Source organism: Ascidiella aspersa, chromosome 3 (genome assembly GCF_963924565.1).
Source record: "Ascidiella aspersa chromosome 3, kaAscAspe10.2, whole genome shotgun sequence".
Taxonomy (NCBI): domain Eukaryota; kingdom Metazoa; phylum Chordata; class Ascidiacea; order Phlebobranchia; family Ascidiidae; genus Ascidiella; species Ascidiella aspersa.
In genome coordinates, this window is record NC_139449.1 from 6,518,476 (window position 1) to 6,546,310 (window position 27,835).

Below are 27,835 nucleotides of genomic sequence, written 5' to 3' on the forward strand. Positions count from 1 at the left end.
TTTAACCGAATCAATGAGGGGCCCATTTTTTAATCGCTAACTATGAGTTGAGAAACGCTGATAAAACTAAAAGTGAAAATCAAAACTATACGTTACAATCGAAAGAATGTTAAAACAATTGCTTTTTCAGAACACCAAAGACTAGTCAAGCAAATAGCAGTCGCAGTTAGGCGAAAAAGCAAGGGTCATGCAAACGTTATTAGAGAGTCAGCGATATACGAAACGCGAGCTAAAGGTAAGCAAAAGAAACAAAGGCGTCATTGCGACAACAAACCTGGAATGAACTCCTCGTACTCCAAATAGTCCCGTTCGCTGTTGTCCGCTGAAAAAGTTCACGCGGACCAGTTAATGAATGCAATTAAACGTGAAGCACCCAGACAGACAAACTTGGCATTCTCATTCGCACACCAAATGGATTCAAGGGAAGCAAAAGGCCGAATTATGATTTGGTTTATGTTTCAAAATTGAAAGGTGTTACTTATTTCAATTCTTTCTCAAATTAGATGAATTAAAGCGCTTGGAATCACATTAAAGGCCTACAATCGGCACGGGCCGTGTTAAGGCTAATCGAAAGAACAACGTTGTGCACTTTGCAGGCACAAGTTGATTGACAACTGGAAATTTCATACGTAGACATGAAAGTAATCGCTGAGTCAAATTACAGGACATGACAAGACAGATTATATCAATAAAATTTTACATTCAATACAATAGGAAGAAATAAAACAATGCTCTAGCTAGAATTACTGAAGTATAAAGGTTTAAAATCTGTTGCAAAAAGTAGGAAAGCTATTCCTGTTTTGTTTTTCATTAAGCTGAAGATGGCTTCGGCTTTGATGTTAAGAAAACGTTTCTGTTAGAAGTAGGCCTACATTTTTCTTGATATTTTACGATAATTCTGCAAATATCACCACCCTTATGTACAATCCAAACAATGAGTGTAGATTATTTAGTGGCGTGCAAAAGTGCAGCGGATTGTTAAATGGAGAGACAAATCAAGTGACCAGTATAATCCATAGAAACGTTTATTTCGGACCACTCAGCGGTCAATTGGTGTTTTTCATGGTTTTAATAAAGCGTTTGATTATGGCTAAGATATGTCCTCCTTTTTCAAAGAAATGGTCCTCTGGGGATAGTGAAAACTTTCAAAAAGTGTAATGTTTTGCAGTGTGGGTTATTGCTTATAGGTTTAACACAATTACATTTTACGCGGCCGTTCGGCATAAGAGCTTGGGTCAAATTACTTCATTTTTAAACACTTCAATGTTTCCTTTTATATTGTTTAGGATTTATTTATTCGAAATTCAACTCTTTTTACCCGTGTATGATCTCCTTAAACGTTATTTACATTCTTAGCGAGTACGGGACCAATTCACAATCAAACACTACTAAAAGTTTCTAGTTAAGGACTTATACATTCCCTATGCACGCCACTAAGGTTAATGCATTTTTCAAAGGGGTGCAGTTAAAACCATGCTGTTCCCTTTGGTTAAAACCAAGTAAACAAAACCGTACACAAAAGCGTACAAGGCACAATGTCATCCAGGACGATGCACTAGTTTAGAGTCTGGTTATCTCTTTGCAAACTGCACAACTACTGTACACTACGTGAGAAAAAAAGACAATCAAATTGCGTTTGATGATCAGGTAACCAACGCGTATATATGAGAGCTTAAGCGACCTTACGTCGGCTAAGCGAGGTTCCACTTACATCTAAAAGTGCCGCCAAAGGCTGTGCAGAGTTTGCGGACCAAACTCTCTTGGATGCTGGCGATGCCCCTGTAGTCCTCAACGCTGTACACGCGCTCGCTGTACGGTCTGGAGGCGATTTCACGCAGTTCTACCTTTTCGGCCTCACCAACGCCAATTGCGAACACAGTGACGCCTGAAAACGACAATTAGATGTTTAGGCATCACATTTTTGAGAATGATTTTCTACTGCGAGGTTCGGTGGTAATGTAGGAAAACACTTTTTTTTAGATGTTTGCCGTTATTACAGTAAATTGGGGCTCGTATAACTGAATATAATGCCAACCAAACATGTTTAAACAGGAATTTAATGTTGATTAGAAAGCTCAACCAGAAATAGGCTCATACATTATATAAAATTTTGGTTTTAGAAAATTGCTATCCGGAAATATTTTTCTATTTAGAACTTAAAAAGCAGTTTTTGCTAAAATAGTTTAAATTCCGTAGCTCGTAAACTTTATGTGATAGGAAAACACTAATAACAGATTTGGAATCAATGGTCTAAACTCCAAAGTACACTAGAATCAGTTGAAAAACCCTGTGCAAGAAAAATTGTGTTGCCCATTGTTATTATAGCCATATCGCATTTATGTTTGACACAGAATTGAAGCCTCTTACCTTGCATTTTTGGACTATTTCGGACTATGTTTTAAAGGCTTTCAAGATCGAAAACTCTCCATCTATCCATGGTAAAGTTTGTATTACTACGAGGGTTTACATAAAATATTTGTGCATTCGATAAAGTTAATAAAAAATGGGCTATTAAAGGAAATCTTGCACACAACAAACATCAAAAGGTCGATTTCACTAAGAAAAATAAAATCGTTTCACTTATGCTCTAAAAACAGTTTTACATTGTGCTATCATTTTCAAGTTTTGGCTTGGTGAAAGCAAAATGCCAATAAAATTACTAAAACTTGCCCGAGTTTTTCAGAGCTTCAGCTGGTATCTTTACATCGTCCTGACTCATCCCGTCAGTGATAACAACGGCGACCTTAAAATCATAAGGAGATAGTGGGTAAAACTTGCTCCACAAACAAAAGTAAAGCATTTAAAAGCACAGAACTTAAGTCAAAGGGCATCTGAGAATAAACGGCCAATTATTTAATGGTAACTGGGCGTCATAAAAACGATGCTTGACTAGGTTTGTTTCTATTAATATCGATCTTGCCTTTCAAAAAGGTAAAAAAGAGAAAACAATTTGCATTAGGTGCAATTAAATATAGCTTGAAACCTATTTTTTGCTAATATACTCGTAAAATTTGAAAAAAATAGGCGTGACTATGTTTATTATTCCTATCATTGTTGTTCTAGATATTTCTGAAGTTGATAAAAGAGGAATATTTGCATTAGGTGCAATTAAATAAAGCTGGAAACCTATTTTTTGCTAATATACCTTCACCGCCTTCCTGTTGCCTGCTATCTCATTGTACATCGCGTGAACGAACTCTAGAGCTGCCCCTGTTTGGGTACCGCCACCGCGGAATGCGAGCTCGTCAATGCCGTCCAACACTGCTGTCTTTGATGTCGACTGGCGGAATTCGAATTCTGGCCTGAATAAAGACAGTTCGACGATTTTGCTTTTTTTTTTTGGAGGAAAAGAATAAAGTTCCTCTTTGCGACAAAGTTATTTATCAATCTGACGTAAATCGTTATGATAGCAGAGTAAATACCTACATCTACTAGTCAGCTAGGTTTGGTTTGTTTTCTGCTGAGTGGTTTTGAGAGGTATACTGCCCACTTATGACGACTGCCAATTTTCTACTGTAGCTACAGAGGTAGGCTATGTTTTGGAAGTACATTTGTTTTATAAAAACAGCATAAAAACACATGATTGTCGCATCTCAACTTTGGCGAATGTACACAATTAAACAATTTAAACTCTGCATCAGTCAAAGTCCTTAATCATTTTCCTTTTTATGCTCTATTGAGTAGACTTTATAGTCTACAGAGGGCAAGACTATTATAAAGAATCACTGATCACTACGAATACAGTATTAGCAGAAATATTAACGCAAATATTGAAGTAAGTAAGATTGGGTGAAAGTTTTGAACAAAATTATGTTCAAGTCAATTTTTGATTTACTCATAATATACACACGATCCATGCTTATTCTTCTGAAGCCTAGGTGAAAATATTTTAAATGTAAGGATATTAAAAAAATCAATTATTTAAATTGATGATGACATGGTATTTCCGTATGGGCTTGGATTTAACAGTGTCCGTAAACATGTTCAAAATGAACACAAATTCATTTAACATGGCTATATAATACAATCGTTTATCCATGGCCTTGCATTTGAATGTTTAGAAAATAATACTTAGATGGATAACAACTCAGTGAAATTGTCTACTAAATATAACCTATTTATGCATGGTTTAGATTTCATGTCTTATACTTCTTGCTTTGCAGCTCTTTCAATTATTCCAGGTAAATATTTGCAACGTTTTCTTAATTTGGGCATCTTTGTTTACCAGACAAGGTCATCACCAGTTTGGAACACCAAACTATTTCGTTCATTAGCGTTAGTAAAGTTCCCATTGAACGCTAGTCTGGTTGAAACAATGGATGTGGAGTTGGGTAAAAACAACCCGAGTCTGATCCGAACGAAAAAATAAAGTCACAGCCCTGGTTTAAACTAAGGATGAGCAACCGATAAAATGTACGCTTAAAGTTTAGTACCATAAGTCCATAATTTTGCATAATGGTTGGAGGTTGTAGTATCAAGGCCCATACAGAAGTTGGTACCATTCAACATGAAGTTGAAAATGAACAAAGAGTTATTCGAAACGTTCAAATTGATACTTACTTCTGTATGGGTTTTAATATTCTTATTATTTCTTTAAACTAATCTGCGATTTCTTTTTAAACTTATAAATAAAGTGTCCTTACTCAGGCGTTTCTGTGTACTGAATCATGGCCACTTGGATGCCATCGTTACCGACGTTCGTGAAGCCGTCCACGACGTTCATGAGGAACTCACGAAGTAGGAAGAATCCGTTCTCACCCACCGATGAGCTCCCGTCAATCACGAAGGCGAGGTCCGACATGGTGCTCTCGCATCCGAGTCCGGGAGCGACAGAGGACACAACAGGAGCAACTGTGGTCGGAGCAGGAGGCGGAACAGTGGTGGAGGATGGTACTGGTGGAGCTTCCGTAGTCACGATGGGAGCTGGCTGAGTTGCTTTAATGAAACAGAAAATGTTTGCGCAAAGTTTTCTCAGATAATTACATTTACAAAAAAAACAAAAACCTTGGAGCAGGCTGAGTTGCTTGAATAGGGAAAATAATGTTTGCGAAAAGTTTCCTCAGACATTACGTTTGAATAACGAAAAGAAAAGATTGGGGCAAGCTCAGTTGCTTTCATAAAGAAAACGTGTTCCGTCTTCACTTTTTTAACAAAGTGAATATTAAAAAGACAATAAACAACGCGAAAAAGATTCAGTAGTCTTACGGCGCATTAATGGCTATTTAACTGTATTGGGAATTATTAACACTGTGTTGTCTTTAAGAGGACGCCTCGCATTAACAAAGGTTAACAAAGACGTTTCATAATTAAAAAAAAAAAAGTTTTATAAGTCAAATAAAATAAGAGTGATAAGTTCGGTTCCATATTTTTCAACATAACAAGCGAACATATAGATTATGATTCTGCGACTTAAGTTGTGGAAACAGTCGCATATTATTTTTTTAGTCTTAGTTGCTGTAACTCGCCATACGGACTGCAAATTTGTTAATTATTGTTACGAAAAATGGGACATATTTTCATGCATTTCATTCTAAAAGTCATTATTTGGACTTCAATTCAAGTAGGCCTGCTTTAAAGTAAAAATGATGAAACTTACCGATTGCTTCACGGCCGCCCATACAAACCCATATTTGATCGCAATGGAACAGTAGTATTTAACGTTTGCAAACCAAGTAAAAAGCAATGCTGAAGGTTTCACACCAAAAAACGCTATCCATGCTCAGACAACGGACGTGCAATGGAACCAATGAACGCTTTTTATTAGCATGTTTCATGTTTGGAAAACATTGTCACAATTGCTCTAAGTCGGAAAAACTTCAAACGAATTGACCATTTGATGTAAAACAATGGCGAATTTCATGTGAAGATGAGTTCATCAATCCATGTAGGTAAATGGCCCCCACTACACTTCTATTAAACAGTTATGGAAAATGCCCAAAGTTGAAGATAAGATTTCAAAAAGATAAGCGCATTTTCTTACAGGTATTATTGCAACGGAGCAAACAGGTGTAGCGGTTGTCGAAGACGTTGCTGCCCACACAGTGCATGTAATTGAACATGGCACAGTCCTTGGCCTCCGAATCCCAGTAAAATTTAACCTCGGTCGAGGAGTGGCCAGGCCGTAAGCAGTTACCCAGGGGTACGGGTTGACCGCAAATGTCGTCAAAGTCACCCGGAGCCACTTCGCCACGGGGGGTGTTCACCCTCCTTGGGGCGGCTGCTGGGGGTCAGGAGTTATGTGGACCGAAATGAGGGGTCGAAAAATGTGAGAGGGCGAGATGTCGCGATGATGGGTGAACATTTAACAAATGGACATAACGACATGTACAGGTTTGGTTTTGGATGAATAAATACCGTTTAGTGTCCGTTGGAAGTTGGTAGAAAGTGAAGGAAATAAAAAACATAAGAATAGAGCTTATTTAAAGAAGCTAGATAAACATTTTAAATCTAAAGAAACCACGTTCACTATAGTAACAAAATTCTGTGTTACAAGGGACCAGCCACAGATGGAAGTGAGGCATATTGATAACACGTGGCTTAAAATTGCCTATATTTGAAAAAAGTCTGAAGTTTTAAGAAACATTTTCCTACCTTCAAACAAATTTAATCCTATACTCAGCATTCCAAAGTAATTAGACCCTTCCTTTGTTTTTTTGTTTATTTCAATTTTAATCCTGCCTTGCGCTTATAATATTTTGGCTAAACCATTGAAAAGCAGCGAGGCTCGTTCAACTACTGGTTATTTATTGGCATGCAAAACGACTAGTAAAGCTACTGCGATCACGGACACGGCGAATTGAATTGCGAAACTGCGATGAAGGAAAGCACGAATTATATTGGGATCAGGGTGCTGGCCGATTGTTCTACACGTAAGTAAACATCTATATATGCTGTAGGTTAGTCAAGACTGGCCAAAGAAGTGCATATGACGCGTGAAAATTACTTTACGGGCAATTCGCTGTATGAGATGAGTTTCACTTAAAGCAGTGGTCGGCAAACTTTGCATTGCGCAAACCAGTACGACAACAGGGGAGTATCCGGGATTTGTTAGGACTGGGGGAATCCAATTTTTTAGAGTAACGCCACAAAATTACGCTACACATATTAATTTTGAAAATGTATTGCAATAAGTATACCGCTATCAGTCACGCGGCGCACAATTACATGATAAAACTAAACTATTAAAAAATAGCTCGCGGCCCACTAAAAATGGCTTTGCGGCCCACAGTTTGCCGACCACTGAGGTAAAGTAACAACTGAGATTGGGATTACTTATCGTGGTGAAATTAGTGACACGGTCGACAAGGGAAGACCTATGCTTTTGCCTCGGCGCGACCAGCAGTCTATACGATTCTTGCTGATATAATGTGAATGAAAATCGCGTTTTTTTTCTCGAACGAAAGAAAACGAGTACTGGATTGAAAAAAATGACGAAACGCGTGATTTGTTTTGGCTATGAATTGCTCCAAACGCGGAAATTGTGTGCACAGCGGACAGGGGTGTGGGTGAACGGGGGCGCAGGGGCCTTATTTCTTCGCATCGCCTCGGGACGGGGGGCCTGCAACAAACCAAACGTATACAGGCTGTTTAACCAGTTTTTTGGCAGTAGTATATTAATGGTATGGGGCACTTTTAATATAATATATGAACATCGGTGCCGTTATTTACTTGTTGATAAGGTTTACTGGCCAAACTTGTTGGTAGAACCCAGTGTTGTATTGAGTTAAGTCAATGACTTGACGTTTTATTTTTAGGACAGGTTGTTTACTTGAAGTTGACTTGCTATAATTATGATTTGACTGGGACTTAGTTCTTAAAATGAATTGTTTACAACACTGAAAGAATCCAATACATTTCTGTACCCCGTGATGATTATTAATATGCCCGTAAGTTAGATTTATCATTGGATTTTTTTTGGTGGGGGGAGGGGTTTGACAGAGCTGTCACGAGGCGATGCGTAGCAAAATGGAATGTCGTCTGTTAATTTGTTTCTACGTTTTGGAACTCTATTCAAGAAAAAATTGAACTATAGACTGAACTTTTCGGGGCGGATGATAGAAGCGCAGGTTTAAAGGGGCGACTAAACACTAGTAACTGCAGCGGCATCAGTGTATAGCTGTACAGCTACATTGTATAGAGTAACATTGCCAAAGCAAAAGGCCAAGCGGGTCACGAACTGGCCACGTGGGGCGTAAAAGCGAGAAACAACACCTTTTAAAACGAAGCAAACTACAATTGCTGCTGCACTACAGGATTAGATATACGCGACGCAATTTTGGAACTCAGAGGTTGCGGCCGGAAAGATTAAAGGATGTAAAGCAAGGGGGATTACGCGGTTTTACATTGGGATGTCCGATAACAACGTTTCGGGGACGATACTCTGTTAATTTATTGTATCGGCAACCGTCTAATATTATTTCGGCGATACCAAATAAATTTCAGCATTTCAGCCATGTGATAGAACTAATCGTATTTCTATTTGAAATTCAACTGTTTGCACAAAATAGCTTATTTACAATAAATTTAACTAAGAGTTACAGTCATTAAGCATTTTTTGCTTACCAGCCATGAAACCATTGTGCTCGAACTTTAAGGCTTAAAATTTTTCTAATTTGACCACAATAAACAGGTCATTGGTTTGTGATAGATCGGCCGGTATCGCGATAAAACACGAAGTATCGGACATCCCTGGTTTTAAGCTTCAGAGGATATATATATGCTGAATACAATGTCTTTTTGTTTCGTAATGATTTCTAAAGTCTTATATATGCTGAGGGTGTGGAAAGAGACATATGACGTCATTTGGCCACGGCGTCGTCATCAGTGACGTGGCTTCTTTCCGTGGTGACGTCGAAAACGAGCAACTGCGCAAAAAGAAAAAAAGGGCGGTTTAGGGAGTTGCCGGGGCCAGGGTGTTCGTTTTAAACACGTCATCAGTGCCATGCGTGACGTCACATATCGAGGCAACTCCCCAACTTCGCCCTTTCTTTTCGGTCCGCTCGTTTGTGACGTCACCATGGCACTGCAATGAAAAACAAACTCGCGAGCAGTGGAAGCGCTCATGGCATATTAATTCGATAAGGTTTTTAGAAAAATTGAAAAAAAAACGTTCGAAAAGTTTGCAAAATAACACATTCTACTAATACATGGACAATTTTTTATGGACATGTGACCTGACAATTGCTTTAAGACCGTCCTTTTTATGATTTTTTGTAATTTTTTGATCTACAGCCCTCTTAGAAAGTATTTTTTTCTTACTTGTGAGAAAACTCCTTTTTAAGGTTTTTTAAAAGAAAAAAAAATTTCTCAGTAATAAGAAATTACCCTAATCATGGTTGATTGTTTTGTTTTCCTAACTTCAATTGTTGCTTACAAAGCATTGTCAAGAGACAATTGTGGTTGAAGAACAGCATTGATAGCTTGCTAGGTAAGTTAGTTCGCTAGGAATGCTAGTTTTGTAGTAAATAACAGTGTTTAGTTAGCACAATTTTTATAGAGGCTAAATTTAAAAATAAGCAAACGCACAATATGACTGTTCTTATAAAATCATATTTTTTCAAGTCATTTGATTGTTGAGTACCAAATCTACGGTAGCCCTGTTCAGAAATGAACCACTTCTTATCACACCTTATTTATCACCAGCAGCCCTTCTAAAGTCGTACAGACCAACCATATCAATAAAAGCAAATAGTATTTATAAACCGCGAAGCTTACCGAAATCAGTCGGCCTACCAATCGATTTCATGAAAGCAAAAAAAAAAAAAACTATCCTGTTGTGTTGTCGAAGTCCTCAACCATACCGTAACCGTATCATGACTGTATTTCGAAAATGGGCTATTTTTTAAGCCTAACTTTGCTTTGTTAGCAATCCTTGGTAGGACGACTGGTTTTGGTCTTTAAAAATGCACACTATACGCGCTATAAGTGTTATTTTTAACATAAAATAAAAAGTCGCGTTACTTACTTGTTGTTACAGCAGTGTCACCGGCGTCTGCAAAACAAATATGAAAATTTAAGAAACTTAACAATTATTGACGCAAAATGGCATGTGTTTTAACATATAATTTTAAAACACAAAATTGCATACGAGCAGACGGAGCGATTGGGCAATATTTGCAGGTGCATGCGTGTAATACACGAATAAATTTAATTAAAGGCTTTGCGGCGTGCAAGCAGGAGACAAAAAGGAAAATACTAAGTGACACGAACACTTAGTGTATTTAAATATACGACTAAAATCAGCCCCATGCAAAGCAGCTGGCAGACAAGCAATTATCACCAACATGCAAATTAAAAAAAACGCTGCAGAACAACGAATAAATTGCACATAGAATAATTGAAACGAATCGCATGACAGTTGCATATCACGTACAGAACATTTACGGAATAAATTACGAATAATTTCTAAGTGCAAGGTCATTCAGAAGAAAATTCAAGTAACAGAAAGAAACTGCAAATTACGATTAGAAATATTGCGAAAGGATAGGAGCAATTACGAGTAGCAATAATTACATACGAGAAAACAAGAGAAAAAATTACATTTACTTCCATTTTTTATGGTTAGGCAGCATACGAAAAAGAAAGTAGTGCAAATGAAAAAAGTTATTGTCATTAGTTCGGCCAAACACAGTTGATTGCAACAGGATTCTTCGGACATGCTTGACAGCCAAAAATGGGAATGAAAAAGTAAAAGTTAGACAAAAGGCTGCGCGATAAAACAAAACCGCTGTTTTTAGGTCAGATTGCATGACAAATGTTACGCGGTCCTATATAACTAAAGTCCATTTCCACCGTTATATGGAACATGCTACAAGTTTGAATCGAATACATCGCTAGAAAACAGCTGTTTCTTTTGGCAATATTTTTGCACTTGTGGCATTTTTCAGCCAAAGTATACATTACGGTCTTGATGTGTCTAATAAATCCCATGCAACTAGCCTACAAGGCAGAGATCGTTCGAACTACGAAAGTTTAAAATCCCTGTTGGAAATTAAAGTAAAGCAGAACGAAAATAGAAGAAAAGTTAGCCCAGCAATCCAACTATATTAAAGTAGCGATAAAGTTTCCTGGTCGATGATACATAACAAGAAAGATAAGGAAGGGATGTTTAATTACTTAAGTCGTGTGATCCAATAAAACGCAGCAGATTTAATAGTGAATGAGATACCGGGAGTAACAGAAATTGAGGGATGCAAGACATATACAGCTTATCTTACCAATGCGCATTGTACAGTTAAAATCTGAGATGCTTCGAACAATGAATCCCATGACCAGCCAGATGGAAAATATTAGATAAGCATAAAATGAAATAGAAGAGGAGCAAAAATTCTAAGTTAGGGTAGCCACAGGATTCAGAGATCAAAACGACTGATCCTATATTTTTGGAATTGAATGTTATTACTAAGGACAAAAACTGTAGACCTTTCAAAATGTTAAGGGATCTGTAATTCAAATCTTTTAAAACAGCGGAACTGACCCAGACCTAAGACTAAATTCTTCGTCAAGCGGAAAATAGAAAAGAGATAGAAATAGAAAATTAAAACGAAGAGGCAGTGAGACATTGAAGAGATAAAAGGGATATGGTCAGAACTAATTTCCTTGGAAGAAACTTATAGGCTATTAAAACAGACGGCACAAATCAAAATTCAGAGAATGAGAACTGCAGTGAACGTCTGCTGCAAGACTTCAAGGAAGATGAGTGAAAGATAGAAAACGAAGACGATAACAAGAGAGCAAGAAGTAAATGAAGAGAATGCGAAGCAGCAATCAGCGGCTTAAATAATGGAAAAAGAGATGGCAAGATGAAATTACTTTTAGAGCAACGTAGCATCCGAGAACAGAAAATTATCAGCTGCGGTTGGTTTGCAAGAGAGAAAAGATCAAAGAAGAGAATAGAAAGAGGCAGTGATGCAAGTGAGAATTAAGGAGCAAGAAAGACTTGCGCTACGCTGTCTGCCATTTGCCAACCGTCAAAGGCCGGTCTTCTAAAGACTGAGACGTGATTTACCTGCGATGATGGCGTCGATGCCTGCGCAAGTCTTCTCAACGATGCCCGAAATAATGGAGCCGAGCGCTGCGAAGTCGTCTACGTTGTACAAGTGCCCGTTGCTGCTGAAGTCGATCAGCTCGTCGTTGTCGACCTTGCTTCCGACTCCCACAGCGATCATCATCTGGAAGTTTTCGTGCGCCAGCAGAATTTCGGCGGCGTTGCGCTCGTCGCTGGCGTCGCCGTCGGTCATGGTGATAAGAATCTTATAGGAGCCAGGCCGCATTTCGGGCACCACCTCCCGGTTTACAAACTCAATGGCGGTGTAGGTCTTGGTGCCTGAGCGCATCTGTTGGATGTTGCGCACTTGCTGATCGATTTCGCCGATTCCTCCCACCACGTTCTGGTGCACTTCGATCATGCTGCGCTCCGAGTATTGGATCACGTCCACGTGGATCGGGATCTCGCGCATTCCCGGCTTGAAGCTGTCCACGGTGAGAAGGATCCAGTCCTTGACACGTTCGAACTCGTCGCGACCGATTGAGTCGCTGCCGTCCACCAGGAAGGCGATGTCGACCGGATATTCCTCGCAGGTCACTGGGGCTGGACCCTCCACTGTTTGGCAGCAAACAACGAAACCGTCACAACAACATTACTTACACGCACGCGATAACGGGGCGACAGATTACTCGGGTGCGAATTGACATAATGGCGACGTAAAAACGGGAAAACTGTTTTGCCCGACCTTGTCAGGCCTGCCTTGTAAGGTAACAGTAACACTCGCGATTTTAATGGAGAAAAATAAGGTTTAGATTTAAAATTTTCAGCGAAAAGGAAAAGGCCTTGACACGCATACAAAAATGCAAAAAAATGGCAGCGACAAATACGTTGCGTCATTATCCTACCAGGGCTTCAATTTTGTAGCACGAAAAATATTGGCACCAACAATGCGGGAAAACTACACTAAAAAGAAGCTCTGTCGGTGCTTATTCATTTTCTCCAACGTTTTGTTTGTCGGTTATCGCATTTGTATCGTTGTATTTTTTTACAATCCCTGATAAAGGCACCCTGCTTAGGTAGCAGAAACCTTGGTGAAAATAAACAAGTACCAGATGAGCATTTTTTGGTATACTATTCCTGGTAGCAACAGCATTTTTAAAGCGGAAAAACGGTGCATATAAGCTTGTCAGTTACTGCCCGGACAGGTCCTAGCAACGAATACGATTTAAAGCTCACAATCTAGGCGTAAAAAAGCGTTGTGTTACCTTACCAAGGCCTGCTCTCAAAGGCGGCAGCAGTATGCGAGGTTCTTTAGCGAAAAACGGCGACATACATACGGGACCTGGGGCCGAAAAAGCGTGCGCGCAAAAGCGGTGCTGCGTTTATTTAACAAGTGAATATCGACAGCGGTGGTGGATCAAAAAGTAAATATGCCGCATGCAACCGAGTGGCGTTCGTTCAGCATCAACGCATTTCTTCAAGACAAATCTTTCAATTTTAAATATTATTTCTGAAACCTTGCGCTTTTAAATCGAAGGCGATGAGATATTTTTTATACAGAATGCCGGCATGTTTTTGTTACAGCTCTTTATAAATTTTGCTTAAAATACTTTCATGTTATTTTTAGGAATTATTTAAACTATTATTTTACAGACACCCTATTTATATTTAAATCTGCGCCAATTAAATTGCATTTCATTTTAAAAGTCTTTTATTATTTTGTGTAGTTTGCTTTGCGTATTATGAATATCAGAGAAAATGGGAATTAAAGAATTATAAAAGAATTTTTGCGACATTATTTATTTAGTTTTAATTCATTAGGTTGTAGTTTGGACAAATTCATAATGTTGGTCGTATATTATTTAGTGTATGATGCTTACTGGACGTTCAACAATCAACTCGGCATACGTTGCAATTGCAAGAGGCTTCCATAATAGTTTATATTATGGACGGCGTGCATTTAGCATTTACACGAATATACACTCTTTGATCAATCGCACAAAACTCCCGACCGGTGCACGTCAATCGACGGGTAATGTAGATAGAAAAAGTCACTTACCGCATTCTGAAAAAAAAATAGAAATTATTATAAAGTGTCCAAGATCAATCTGACAGTTTTCAAAGGCAATATGTAGTAACTTCCTTATTTAAGTTGTAAACGATTTCCGCCCAAAAGGCAAGCCGTCTCCCGAAAATTGTGCAGACAAGTAATAGTTTTCAATTATTTATAAAGTTAATCATAAACCACAAAATTGCACAATAAATAAATATGTGTTAAGGTGAACCTTACCATTGCAAAACAATATTTAAAAAGTAATAACGAGCACAGCTTTTACATGATATTGATTGAAAAATCTTTTCACGACTTTACTCCATGATTTAAATGTCCTTAATGGGTAGCCTATAGCCCTATAATATAGTTACTGACAGTGTATATCGCGATAAACACTGTTTTATTAGTAAAATTACAATAGCCAGAAAAGCTGTTGAATGGTCATTTATAATGCCTTCTAAAAACTGGAAAATGCCAATGTAGAAATAAAACTAAGTACTTGATATCAATTTATTTCTAAAAAGCCATAAATAACATTTTGTTTACACTACACGGATCTGTAATGTAGCTTGATAATGAATTGCAAAGTCAAAAATATCGAGTAGATCGACGTCATCTTGATCATTAAGACATTTCGATAAGAGCTTGTATCATAAACAGTTAACGTCGGACATAACTGAAGATGATACAAGCTCTTATCGAAACGTCTCAATAATCAAGATAATTAGGATCTACTCGACCTTTTTAGCTTTGCAATTCATTATCGAACGGTTTGTTCTTGTTATATTAGCACCTGCTGGCATCAGTTCCCTCACAATCTCAGCGATGATGGGTCGCAACTCTGCAAGGTTGAGTGATCCTGGTGGACCTCTGGGTCCTGGAATACCCTGTAAAAATTTTAGTGATACTTAGTGTTCCTGGGAATGGTGACCGTGTCGATCACGCGACGGTATAAATTTGCACAAAATTGTACCTTATTATTATTATGTTAATTTGACCTGTTTTATTTACTTAAAACTCGTCTTTGAGAATATTAATCACCAATCTGACTTTAAACGAAGTCATAAATGCAACGGTTGTACATCTTAGATTTAAGATCATTATGTGAAATCGGTAGCTGGATAAGCGAGCCTGCTTTATAGCATTATATAAACAAAATTTTACCTTTTTTAGGCGTTCGTGGCATACAGAACAAGACTCTTAGTAAAGCACCAGGTTATTACGTAATTTTGTAAACCTTTTTTGAAATTCGAAGAAAATTATTGCGATTCAGCCACAGAGTATAAACCATTTAGCCGCAAACCTGTGAGCCTTGGACTCCTGATGGACCCTCTGGACCGTCGAGTCCATCGGAACCGTCGGCACCCCGGTCACCCTGGAAAAGATACATTTACACCAAAATAATGAAAGTAACAAGTAGAGCAGTTATGAAATGATTTTGTGCATGTACGTTTTTGATTAAGACCTTAAACAATCGCTGATTTAACTACTATGTAACAGTGGTGTATAAAAAAGTTTTAAATTAAAATTTTCAGGTCTAAAGACACGCATTCATTCCACGGAAAGTCACAACTTAAATAAAAGGTGTTGCACATTATTAGAACTTGACTGATAGCCAATGCAAGGTCTAGTATTACCATACACCCGACAACAGGGTGATATCGGTGCTAAGCATATAATGTTAATATTTCAGCCATTGTGATGAAATCAAGAAGGTTTTTTTTGTCTCCTTAATGTGATAAATCAATCGTCCCATGTAGGCTTTACTTTTCTTTTTACACCACTGCAAATTAAGTCCTAATAAATCTAAAAACACAACATTTACACGGTTTCATGTCAACAAAATGTTTTATATGATTATAGTAATGATGTCATGTGGTATTATCATTTACCTCGATAATTAACATTAAAATGTCGGGTATTCGTATCAGAATAAAAGCATGGGATAATTTTACTCTGAATTAAACTCTTCGTAGGCATCACAAGGTAAAAAGCTGAAGCAAGTGTTTGGCTGGTGTTTTTGTGGTTTTACTGAAGGTGATGATAGTCTGCGGGCCTACTTTGCTTGTCCGCTTTTGTTTTTACAAAATTCAAGTTTTTAATCGTGTTTTTTTTCAGGTTCAATGTCGGAGAAGATTTTCTTATTAATCCACTAACAATAATTGTATTGCAACTCTGGAACACCATTTGTTGAACATTAGGACTTGACACTTACCGTGAGACCCCTTTCACCACGTTGTCCTTCTGGTCCAGGCACGTCGGAAGGTTCACCCTTTTCACCCTTGAAGCCACGTTCGCCCTAACAACAAAAGTGACAAGTTAGCTGACTGAATGGTGTTAAGGCAGCCATTAATTGCACTTGACACTGGTGGTTATTTGGTGTTGTAGCCTCTGGGGTAACTTGTAGAATTTTAGTTACCCTTTGTTTGTGGGTTAAACAACAAAATAATGAGGTTATAATGGATTTGCACAATCAAACAAAATTTTAACATTTCAAAGGCTGAATACACAACTTTGCAATTTAGCAGGGCATTCGTTAAATTTGAAATTTGAGATTGCTTGAATTCGAAATTTCGGACTCACATGTTTAACAATTACCCAACCAAGGAAAAAAGTTTATGCTAAAGCCTGTCATTATCCTAATACAGCACTACTATAGTTTAGCAGTCAATCAGTGTATAGGTGTTTAACAGCGATTGTTAACCTGTGAGTAATTTATAAATTTTTGGGGGAATTTTATCATAGAAGTTAGATCCTAATTACGAACAAATAGAAAATGTAGTAGTTAGCATTTTGATTGTTTAAAAGTTACTGTTCATGTTATTGTAAATTCTAAGGTCATCCAAAGGTCCTTTCATCAATATATAATTGGTGACATGTCATAACTTTTAAAAAGGTTTAATTAAAACCCATCAGGTGTTACTCGCGGGAAAGCTATTGCTATAGAACATTGACGGACAAAACAAACGATCAAAATTGAAACAATAGTTACGAATTGAAGCCAACAGGTTGAACAAATTTAATGAAGGGCGAAAAATTTACCGCAGTTTTAATATGTTCACTGTGTGGTCAGTTTTACCTGTGGTCCTTCAGGTCCTCGCTCGCCAGTGATTCCAATTCTACCGGGAGATCCCCGTTCTCCTGGCACACCGTCTTCGCCCTGAAAAAGACAAACGAGTCATGGTTTACAAAATGTCCGATAATATCTGATTTCGGATTCTAGTCGATACCCGATGCAGACTGGATTTATCGGTACTTAGTAGATACGATGGTGTTTGATCTTAAGGAAGCCTTTACCCGATCTTGCAAGTTGTTAAGTTAATTTTGCAAAGTCAACAACAAACAATTGATTACTTCGTTAGCGCTTTGTTTGTAATTGCCCGCGTTACTATTTTTTCCCACAGACTATTTTACTTTATTTATAGGAACTTGCGATACCAATATAGGCGAAATATATATTCCTTGAACAATGTCTGATCCTGGTTTCACTCGGTTATTTAAACTTTGAGTTTTATTGTTGAAAATGAAGTTTGCCTTTTGGAACATTTCAACATTTTCACCCAAGCACGCCGTTGTTTCTTTAATCACCCTCACTTTTAGCCCCCAGGCCTCGAAACCGGCCCAACGTAGGTCCCCGTCGCCCCAAAAGTACCAGGCCGTCCACCAAATTTTTTTTTTTAAGTTAGATTACAGAAAAGGGTGCATTTTGTCATGAACTATAGTCTAATCTCCAAATATTTTTTTTCAATATAATCTTTAATAAATTTTCTTGAGAATAGATTATAGGTAAAATAATTTGACAAGTGGAGTCTCTCGAAGACAAAAAAGATTTTCACTTTAAATAAGATAAATATTAGACTGATATAAATCAAGTAATAAACAAGGAACATTCCTTAGATTAAAGAATCATTTTCTTTTATAAAGAACGTGTGTTCAGTGTTTTCCTACATTAATTGTATTTGCATATGCTCCGCTGCATTCATATCGCTTTGTGCGGTTTGTAGCCGGAACCGCGATAAAAAGGGTCAGGCAAAGGTGAAGTCGATCGTTACAGGTTGGCAGATCCCAAATTGGCAGATGGCAATCTTTACAAGGCCATTGTGTCGTCGTTTATTGTGCCTAATGTCAGTAAATGTTAAAGCATCCGGACGACAAATATCAAGGTTTATTGGCAGGGCTGTAAACCTTGCCGCAAGCCTTCGAACAGTTAGCGAATGCTCGTAAAGTTTGCCCTGTCTCCCAAGTAGCCCATTTTTTTGGTTTTGACAGGCATAGGCTTGTGGTAACGCCAATTGCAAACAAATGGTGGCATTTTGCTTTTATAAACGTTCGGGACTTAAGGACCGGCGGTGGCAGCTAGAGAGGAGAAAGAAAGCAAACATAGAAAATACGCACAAGTAGTGTTACTTATTAATATATCGGCTCATTTTTGGTGAATAATATCAATAGTGTATGATATATATTATAATAAATTTAATTTCAGAGACGGTTGGCAAAAATAAAATGAAAATATTAATTCTTAAATATTAAACATAATTAAACAGTTATTTTAAAGGTAATGGAAAGGTGGTGAAGGTGTAAATGGAAAAGGCGCATAAACTTTTAAATGTAATGGACAGGTGCAGACATTTTAACTGCTTTTCTCGTTAAACTACTTCTTGAACTGTGTAAATTAAAAGTGACATTTTGCGTAGTTCTTTTAAATAGGGTTTTATTTTCACAAAATTATGTTTTACACAGTTATAGGCTTGCCTTACGAAAGTGAAAATAGCGTTCGCGTTAAGCAATTCTTTCTAATCATTTCCTAAATAAACCAAACCAGAACAAGATAAAAAAGCTATTCTGTCTGGGGAAAATTTTGTTGCCTGTTTGTGTTAAGTACGATTTATTTAAAGTAAAATAAAACAAAGGGCACCGATAGATAGAGATTTGGATAAAGATTGATAACAATGGTGTGTTTGGGCAATATCAATATTTTGTCAATTTAATGTTACATTCCGAGAAATCGATTTTGCTTTGAACTTTTAAGTGCAAAAACTGGTGATGGCAATTAAAGGGCGTAAAAGGCAAAATATTTAGCAAGAAACTCGACTTACTCTTTCTCCTGACGGTCCACGTTCGCCTCTCGGTCCTTGGACGCCTTGTGGTCCCTGCAAATAAAAACGAGAAAAATTGATCGTTTTGAAAATCAACAAGCCTTGTGTTACATCACAATCACGCGTCGAGTCGTACTTACCCTGCCTCCGTCCACGCCGTCAATTCCGGGGATGCCTTCTACGCCCTAAACAAGAAAAATACACAGGTAAAAATCAACAGGATGTTAAGGCTTGGAGAAAACTCTCCGCTATAGGTAAGATTGATTGTCGCCCCGTTGCCTTATCTGGTTGGATAGCGATCTGCAACCCTATCGCATGTTGGTGTTTGTTTAAGATAACCTAAATTTTGTTCGACCGATCGTTAGCCACAATTGATGCAGCTGTCCTTTTAATGTCAAAAAAACGGTGCTATTTGCATAACTTCGCCCTGCGCATAACTTCACTCCGGGGCAATCTGGTTAAATCAACGACAGAACTTTCTCTCTACAACACTGAAATGAAGGTTTACGAACCGGTTCACCAGCTGGTCCAGGTTGTCCACAAAGACCTTGACGTCCAACTTCACCCTAAAAAGAAAGAAAAATCAATCGACGTTAATTCAATTCAAGCAAAATAAACGTTGTCAAAAATGAAGTCCGCGATTCGCGTCACATACTTTAAAAGATATGCAGCTTATCAACATGGTTATTTTTAAAATGACATAGGCTACCTCGAAAATAGTTTGGTTCATTCATCAACTGCTGCAAGAAAAAGCAAATAAAAGCTGCTTCATTGTTGTGTTATTTCATATTCTTGAAAGGTGGCGCTAAAACTTGTTCTACTAATATAACAAAACTGATTTGATGTTTAAATGAAGATTGTTTTAAGCATGAGCGATAAGAAGCACTGATAAAATTCGTAGGTTGTAGGCTAGCTTGAATCAACACTGAAAAAAAACATTTTTGTTTGATGTTTTTTGTTGTTGTATAGCGTTTTTTAGCATTTAAGGGTCGGTTTTAAGTTGTTTTGGGTCAGTTTCACGTTGGTTATCGTTTGATTTAATAAGTTTTACGTTTAGCACTGTCAAATCAAGTTGTGCCGTTGCGTTGATCAGCAGCTTACCTTGGGTCCATCTCTTCCATCGTTTCCGGTCATACCCTTGGGTCCAATAGGTCCTTCTTCGCCACGTTCACCCTAAAACAAATACCGGTAACTTAAAAGTGACAGGATACAAATATCCCTAAAATGTTTTCAAAATACCTTAAATAAAGTACGCGTGTATGGGACACAATGGGAAACAATAAGTTTTAACTTTAATAGTTGTAATTGTTTTGGTAATAGCCTACAAATATTATTATATGGGGTAAACGTATAGTTTTATTAAAAATGCATAAACCTAATCATTGTTGCTTATTTTTCATACATAGCTTTTTTCAGACATTCAAGGGTTCTGCCAATTAAACTTCAGTTGTGATTCTGTTTGTATAGAAAACAATAACGTTTTACATGCCTTAAAAAGTAGAAATTATATGCTGGAAAAGTTAAACAGCAACTAAAACAGTGTATTATCTCAAGGATTACCTGGATTCCAATTCCGGGTTCGCCCTTAGGTCCACGTGGTCCTTCTTCGCCCTTAAAATAAAAGTGCAAGATATTAGAACACGTAAAAACTTTCTTATGCTAATATTGTAAATTACTGAAATTTTTGAAAGGCACTATCGCATAACTCTAAACAAGCATTTCTACTAACTTACCGGCACTCCGTCTTCACCGTTGTCACCTGGTTCACCCTGCAATGGTAAACATGTAGTTATCAGAATAAACGTCGCAGAATAAAGGTTAAGCAATAAATTTTAAAATGTAACCACATTGGTCGATAAACCACATTCATCCAGAGTAGGAAAATATTAAACCCTACGGCCAATTTTCGTTCACGAACCGTGTTTAGTTTCGACTTAGAGTAACATAACATTATATAACTATATTCTACACATTCCAAGTAGTGCCCTATATTGCATAGTTAACACAAGAAAAGGCATTACTGATTATTGAAATAAGAATAACGATCTAGAAAAAGTATAATGTTAAGTAGCTTATAAATATAAATGTTTTTTTTTATTTCTATTCTAAGTATTACAATAATTTTCGTTAGTATGGCCCATCTTACAATTTTGTGGCGCAATCTGGATAAGAATTGAAAACAGTTTGATCCATGGAAACAAAAGTTAAAAGACACTTGAGCAACTTATAGCTAGAAATGATTTTTTTGATATTATTTGTTAGTATGGCTCATCTGACAATTTTTATGTCGCATCTTGATAAGAAGTGAAAACAAATCAATTGAAACCAAGTCAGGGTAGGCTTACCCCTGCTTTCAAATAACCAACTATAATGTTACTTGGCTATATATGTTACTTAGTTGTTTTTTTTCAGTGTTATAAGTCACTTACCTGTGGGCCAATTGGACCTTGTGGTCCCTCTTCACCTTGCCGACCTTGTTCACCCTGTAAACACGGGTGGTTAGCAAGTTTACATGTAATGGACAACACAGCGTCGGCGCATCCAACATGGTCGTTTTAGGCTCTTTAACGCAGTAAAACATGTAATTCCAATTCCCTGAACGCGAAATGCTAGCTCTTAATGTTTGTAACAGTCGGGGTAGGGTGGAAGACGCAACTAGATTTCGACCACCTGGTATGTTAAAACTGCTTGGTCATTTGCCATTAGGGCTGTACATCAAACACAATCGTGATTCGAGAAAGTTCCATTTACAAGACGACGAAGGACCTTTAGGCTTTAGTTAAACGATGAAAAAACATAAGTAACATTCCGAACGAATAAAGAGTTAGAACTTTTCAGGTTAAATACCGCCTATAACTGCTATATAATCATGATTTATGCACATAATACAGGAGGTTAAAAACTATTTAGCAAACAATTTGTGAAGCTTTATAATTGAAATCCGATTTTTTATTTCATTATTAACAACCTACGTAAATTTCTAATGAATTAAATCGAAATAAGTTAAGAAGTAACTTAAATTCGATTTCAGGGCAAGTTTGCAAGGAAATTCCACAACGTAGTTTTTACTTTATAAATTAAATATACACCAACGGCTGATTCGTTGTTGCCCGAACCTAAACGAAGTGCTAAATGGGACACTGTGCCGTATTACGTGAAGTACATTCGTACCTGGGGTCCTTGTGGGCCATCCTCTCCTTGTTCACCAGTATCACCCTTGGGGCCTGTTTCGCCCCTTGGTCCTCGTTCACCCTAGAATATAAATGAGTTGGAGTCAGTAAGCTATTCTTTATAAATACCAGAGTTATCTTTATATATGTTTGCAAGCTAAGAATACGATATTATGGTAGTGTAATTACACATAAAAAAACATAAACATAAAAAATGTAAGAACTGTTGGCCAATATTTAAAAAAAAATTGCTGATTTAATATACAAAGTTGAGTAACTCCAAACTAAGTGTCCTAATGAAGTTAAGATTAAGTTTACATAGGCATGCAGGTGTCAACAAGTATTTGTGACAAAAGAAGTGTAATGTAAAGCGAAATATATAACTATTTTCAACAAAATTTGGTTTTGCCAAAAAAATAGTAAATTTATCCGTTTTTCTGAAAAAACCATAACATATTTCCGTAGTCAAATATGGGCTGAAATATTGGCCAACCTTTACCGACACGATATATCAGTAGCGAGCTTCGTATCGGAAATAACCGCTATAAGCCACTTACAGCTGACAACAGCGGTAAAAACACAAACAATTTGCAATGAAACCGTAGGTAAAATGTACAACACTTTGCACTATACAATCATAAGCAGTTTAAAGCATCTTGTAAAAAGTCATACCTCTTCTCCTTGTGGGCCTGTTTCTCCGATTTCGCCCTGCAGAAAGTAAAATTCAATAAATCTCAAACCTTTTAGTTTAGGAAAAATAAATGTTAAATGATGCGTTGCGAATGGTTTGTGCTTTATATTCACGGTTGGTAAGTTGCGTCAACTGAAAACCCACAAATATGGATTGGGCCTGGTTTGAATTTAAGCTCCGTTAAAAGTCTAGACACGGCTTTATTCCGAAAATAGATATGCTTGAATATGCGGAAGTATAGGCTGTGGGATCATCAAACGCAGACGCTTTGTGTGCTTGAGTTGCACAGCATTGGATAAATTAAAATATTATCATGCAGCTTTAAATTCAAACTCGAAGTTGTATACAACATTATTGCTCTTGTGGATGTTTTGTTCATTTAACGACTTATTTTACATAAATGCGGGTTTATAGTAATATCTTATTTTGGGTTATTTTGTGATACTGCTAGTAAAAATATTGAACAACTACACGATTTTATTGGATTTATTAAGTTAATATTGCTATTTGTATGGTGTTAAATGAGTTGTTATATCAGAACTAAATATGTTTTTATTGAAATTTTAGTGCTGAATTTTACAAATGTCGTCTTATTTATGTATCTTGGTCAGTAACAGCACAATAACCTAGCAAATCTAGTTATTAAGGTCAGATACTATTAATAGATGTTGAAACATATTCATATATTTTTCGGCAAAGGTATCGTCAGTATTTTTCAATTAAAATTGTGATAATCATTAAAAATAGGGTCTGACCTGATTATACTAGCTTTTCCAGACTATTCTACTGTGTTTACAAATTGAGGAATAAAGCCAACGACAATCCTATTGCGTCTGGAAAGTGTGCGTGATGTTTACTGCTCAGCCAAAAAGCGTGGTCAAATATCGAATTACAAAAGTCTAAAATCAACGCTAAATTCCGGAATATCATTATTCCAATTCAAGGCATGCAAAAATAAAGTGTCGATCGGTCGCTCTTGAACATGCCCGTACAGTAACGAGCTCGTAAAACAGCTATTAAAGCTGCACACTTTCCCACACAGAGTTCTACAGCTAAGTATAGGTTTCTTACCTTGGGGCCAACTTCGCCTTGGGGACCGCCAATTCCCTGGATAATAAAGAAAATTCAAAGTCAAATTCGTCGGCAAATCTAGTCAGTTATTTAACAATATAGGAGACAATATGTGCACTTAAGGAATTTAAAGAAGACTTGTAAGGTTCTTTCAAGTTTTATTATTTTAAAATAGTTTTGGTCATCAAATATTCAATATAATTAGACGAGTGTTGGTCTACTTACCTGTGGACCATCATCTCCCTGAAAAACAAAAATAGACATCGATTAAAAACTTTATTCATTACACCACAAAGTAAAAATACATCACAACAAAAAGTAAAAAACGATATTATATACACAAATCTACGAAATTAAGTTAGACTAGCTAATATGTTATGATTCGCTTTAGAAACTTTTTCTGAAACAGTGTAGCCTAATTATGTTACCGTTTCGCCTTGAACACCTCTAGGTCCACGAGGTCCGATTTCTCCTTTGGGTCCAACTTCTCCCTGAAAGGTAAACAATCAATAGCTATTAAGCTAACTTAATTTCTTAAAATTGAAAACAACTTTTTTGAGCAGCATGCTAATCAAAAAGCAGCATGGGAGTTGAAGATATTCACTACGAATCCCAAGTAAACTATTTAGTTTGGAAAACATCTTCCAATAAGTCTCAAATTATGTCTCTTGTAATTTAATAAAACTCTGCTTTAATACTTAGAAAATCTTGAGTTAATGTAGTAACTTGGGTTTTCAGGAGAGCCAAAAGCTTTTCGAACTAACGCAGGAAACCTTTTTAGAGACGCTTATTTAAATGTGGTAAGATGAACTTTTAGCCTTGTATAAAATGTGTGGTTGATAGCATTTACATATGAAGAAAATTCCCTACCAGGGCAAATATCTATTAAGATGACCTTATAATATGGGCTATAATTAATGCTGAAACTTACCTTGATCGACTTTCCGTCGTCGCCCTGTGGGCCTTCGGGTCCCTGCGGTCCGATTGGCAGCTAAAAGAGAAAATAAACGGAAATCGTTTAATGCACCCGTCTGACTCTATTTCAAAGCTTATGTCTAGTCGAGAAAGGCGGGAAAATTTGGTTATTCGGTCGACGCAGTTTAACATTTACATTTTCACGACCGCATGACTAGTCGTTCGACCCAGTGTTGTTTATAGAATTATTTTAGCTATGTATCTAGGTTACAGGGATGAGACAAATCCAGTATGGGGCTATAATTATGCCCCAGCTTTTCTTTTGTTTACTACTTTTCCTAGTGGAGTAATTGTGCAAACTAGGCGTGACAATCGTTCTACATATACAGTTCATATATACATTGTATATCTAAAGCAGTGGCTTATAGTTTAATTCTCGCGAAACGGGCATTTTAACAACTTATGGGGCGTAATTTAAACAGTGGTATAATGTGCTATTTTGATCGCTGAAAGGCAAAGAGTTTGGATTGTTTAATTAAATTTGTAAAGCGAATAATATGGATAGTATTGTTCTTTAACGTAATCATACTAAAAACGTTAAGAACTACCGATCTAACATTCTACAGTACTTGAATTGCAAATATCAATTTTATAAGAGCTTTATAATTATCTGCTTTCCTTAAAGCGATTTTGCAATTAGCGTTTTTCTTATTTTAAAAATTTGGCGTATACAAGAGCAAAACCTACATTAATAAAACTTTACAGTAACGGTCAACTACTCTTCGATATTACTGGAAAATAATCTTAGTTAAGTTGTTATGCCATTTTTTAGCCATTTTAACTCGAAAGATTTTCCTAAAGCCGCAATTCAACAGGCAAAACAACAACGTGACTTAGTGCTCCTTTGGTACAATCAAGCTGAGCATGCCGTGTGTTAACGCCAGTGGGAGTACAAAAGCAGGTTTTATCCAAGAGTCGTGCACGTTTTATATTTCCTACACAGTGTCATTGGAAACTCATTTTTTATTGTTTCCAATGTGGCATGCTTGATTTTGATTTGCGTGTTGATTGGGTCTTATTGAAACCGCTTGATAATAACCAGCATGACGCCAAATTAGCTGCGTGATAGTGATTGTAAAGGAGCGAACGTGAAGGCAGAGCTATATACAAGAACGTTTGGTTGTTTTCCAAATGACATATTGGTCTATGAACGTTTGTACTTGTGATTTTTCTTTCTTATTTCCTTCAACTTGTTATATTATACTTCTGATTTAATCGAATAGTACTCGTGCAACATATTTCATTGGTACTCGCAGTTTAATAGAAGAGTTTTCGTCCAGCTCGCTTTTTTCACTGGTAGTTTGGTCGAGTAGTTCTCATTTAACTAGTTTTATTGAACTTACAGTTTAATTGATTTGTTATTGCCAATACGTTTAATATACTATAACAATAATCAATAATCTACAACCCAAACCCAATCACTCAGTGCAATAGGAATCCATGTATTATTACTGGTCACGAGAGGTAAGTATATACTACAGTACAGGGGTTAATAAAAAATTTAGTAGCAGAAAATGGATTGCTAAAGGGCGACTCCACCAATACTAATTTTTTATAAATGTGCGATCGGTATGTAACAAAGTCTGTTATTGCCATTAATAGGCCGCGCAGAAGTTAAAGTTATTTGCCGACTGAAGGAAAATTGAAACGGACGAATAGAGTGTAAAGTGACGAAATAATGGGGCTGTGAATGACGCACTTTGCGCTTTGCTTACGTCGCTAAACGTAGTAACCAGATAAGCGAAACAACTGACTTAAAGCCGTTTAAGAGAATTTAAGTAAAAAGCATATTCCACTGTTTAGGAAGCAAAGAGAAGTTTGGCTGTTTTTCTGCCGAAATTCCCGTTTTTTCTAGAATTTTAAAAACCGTGACCGGGCGTTCCGGTCAAATATATCGCTCAAATTTGTACCAGTTTTCCTTTTCTGTTATTATGAACTAATCTACAAAGCTTGTCTAACACCAACTAGATTTCGGGTGTGTGCCATAGATTTTGTTGTATTGGATAAATTTATTTTTCTGTATTTTTATTTCGTTTTGTAGCGATAGTTTTAGTTACAAAGTTCGACTACCAGATTTTAGTACAAATTATAAAATAAAATATTTGTATATGTTTTACATTTTTAGCTAGGTATAATGCTTCCTATATATCAAATTATTAGCTATAAACACTTTAAACATAAACCTTTTTGATGGATGTGTTAGCAAGGCGTCTCATTTAAAACTGCGACAAAGGGGCAATATTGGGAGTGGTATAAGGATGATAAATTTCCATAGGAACATGGCCAACTTTAGTTGGGATACAGTAGGTTGTAAAGTGCTTTACTTACCTCACACTGGCAGGTGCAGTTGTTACATGAAGGTCCGGTAAGAGGGGCAGGAGCGTCGTTGCCACACTAGATGTTTAGAACAAAATATAACCGACATTTACACAAATATTTTAGTTGTGAAACAAGTTTTTTTTGACTTGTAATAGCTAATCAACCATTTGTTCGTTTGGTATAACATAATTATTGTAATAAATTGTACTATTTTCGTTATAGTATTAGCAAGTTAATAAAGATCGGGCCATTCGCTGTTTAACAACAAGTTAGTAAACCGGCATATTCCATCTATATTGTGGATCTCTAATAAATAATTCAAACTGTTTGTTTTACAATAGGAATTTGGTAATGTATCCAGAAAGTCATTTTTAGTTTAAGTTAAATAACCGTGCTTTTTGCTTCAGTGGTCATAGTCGCTCTGAAAGAAAGTTACCGGCACTTTGCTGTATCTATTAGCGCACAATACCGGCT

The 27,835-nt window shown here is 36.9% G+C and overlaps 1 protein-coding gene across 1 annotated transcript; it reads right to left on the minus strand.

Moving 5' to 3' along the window:
• Positions 1-27,775, minus strand: LOC146158948 (collagen alpha-1(XII) chain-like). The gene is made up of 28 exons (XM_083384799.1): positions 27,752-27,775; positions 27,371-27,436; positions 24,999-25,058; positions 24,496-24,558; positions 24,293-24,310; positions 24,068-24,103; positions 22,978-23,013; positions 22,307-22,387; positions 21,565-21,618; positions 20,869-20,904; positions 20,696-20,746; positions 20,237-20,308; positions 19,648-19,701; positions 19,276-19,320; positions 19,136-19,189; positions 17,119-17,199; positions 16,255-16,338; positions 15,343-15,414; positions 14,833-14,926; positions 14,586-14,596; positions 12,008-12,596; positions 9,965-9,991; positions 5,981-6,220; positions 4,644-4,935; positions 3,152-3,302; positions 2,671-2,743; positions 1,712-1,885; positions 1-322 (listed from the first exon to the last, which is right to left on the minus strand). The coding sequence occupies exons 1-28, from the start codon at positions 27,773-27,775 to the stop codon at positions 258-260; spliced, it is 2,703 nt and encodes a 900-aa protein (XP_083240925.1). The 3' UTR covers positions 1-257.
• Between the last annotated feature and the right edge of the window lie 60 nt (positions 27,776-27,835).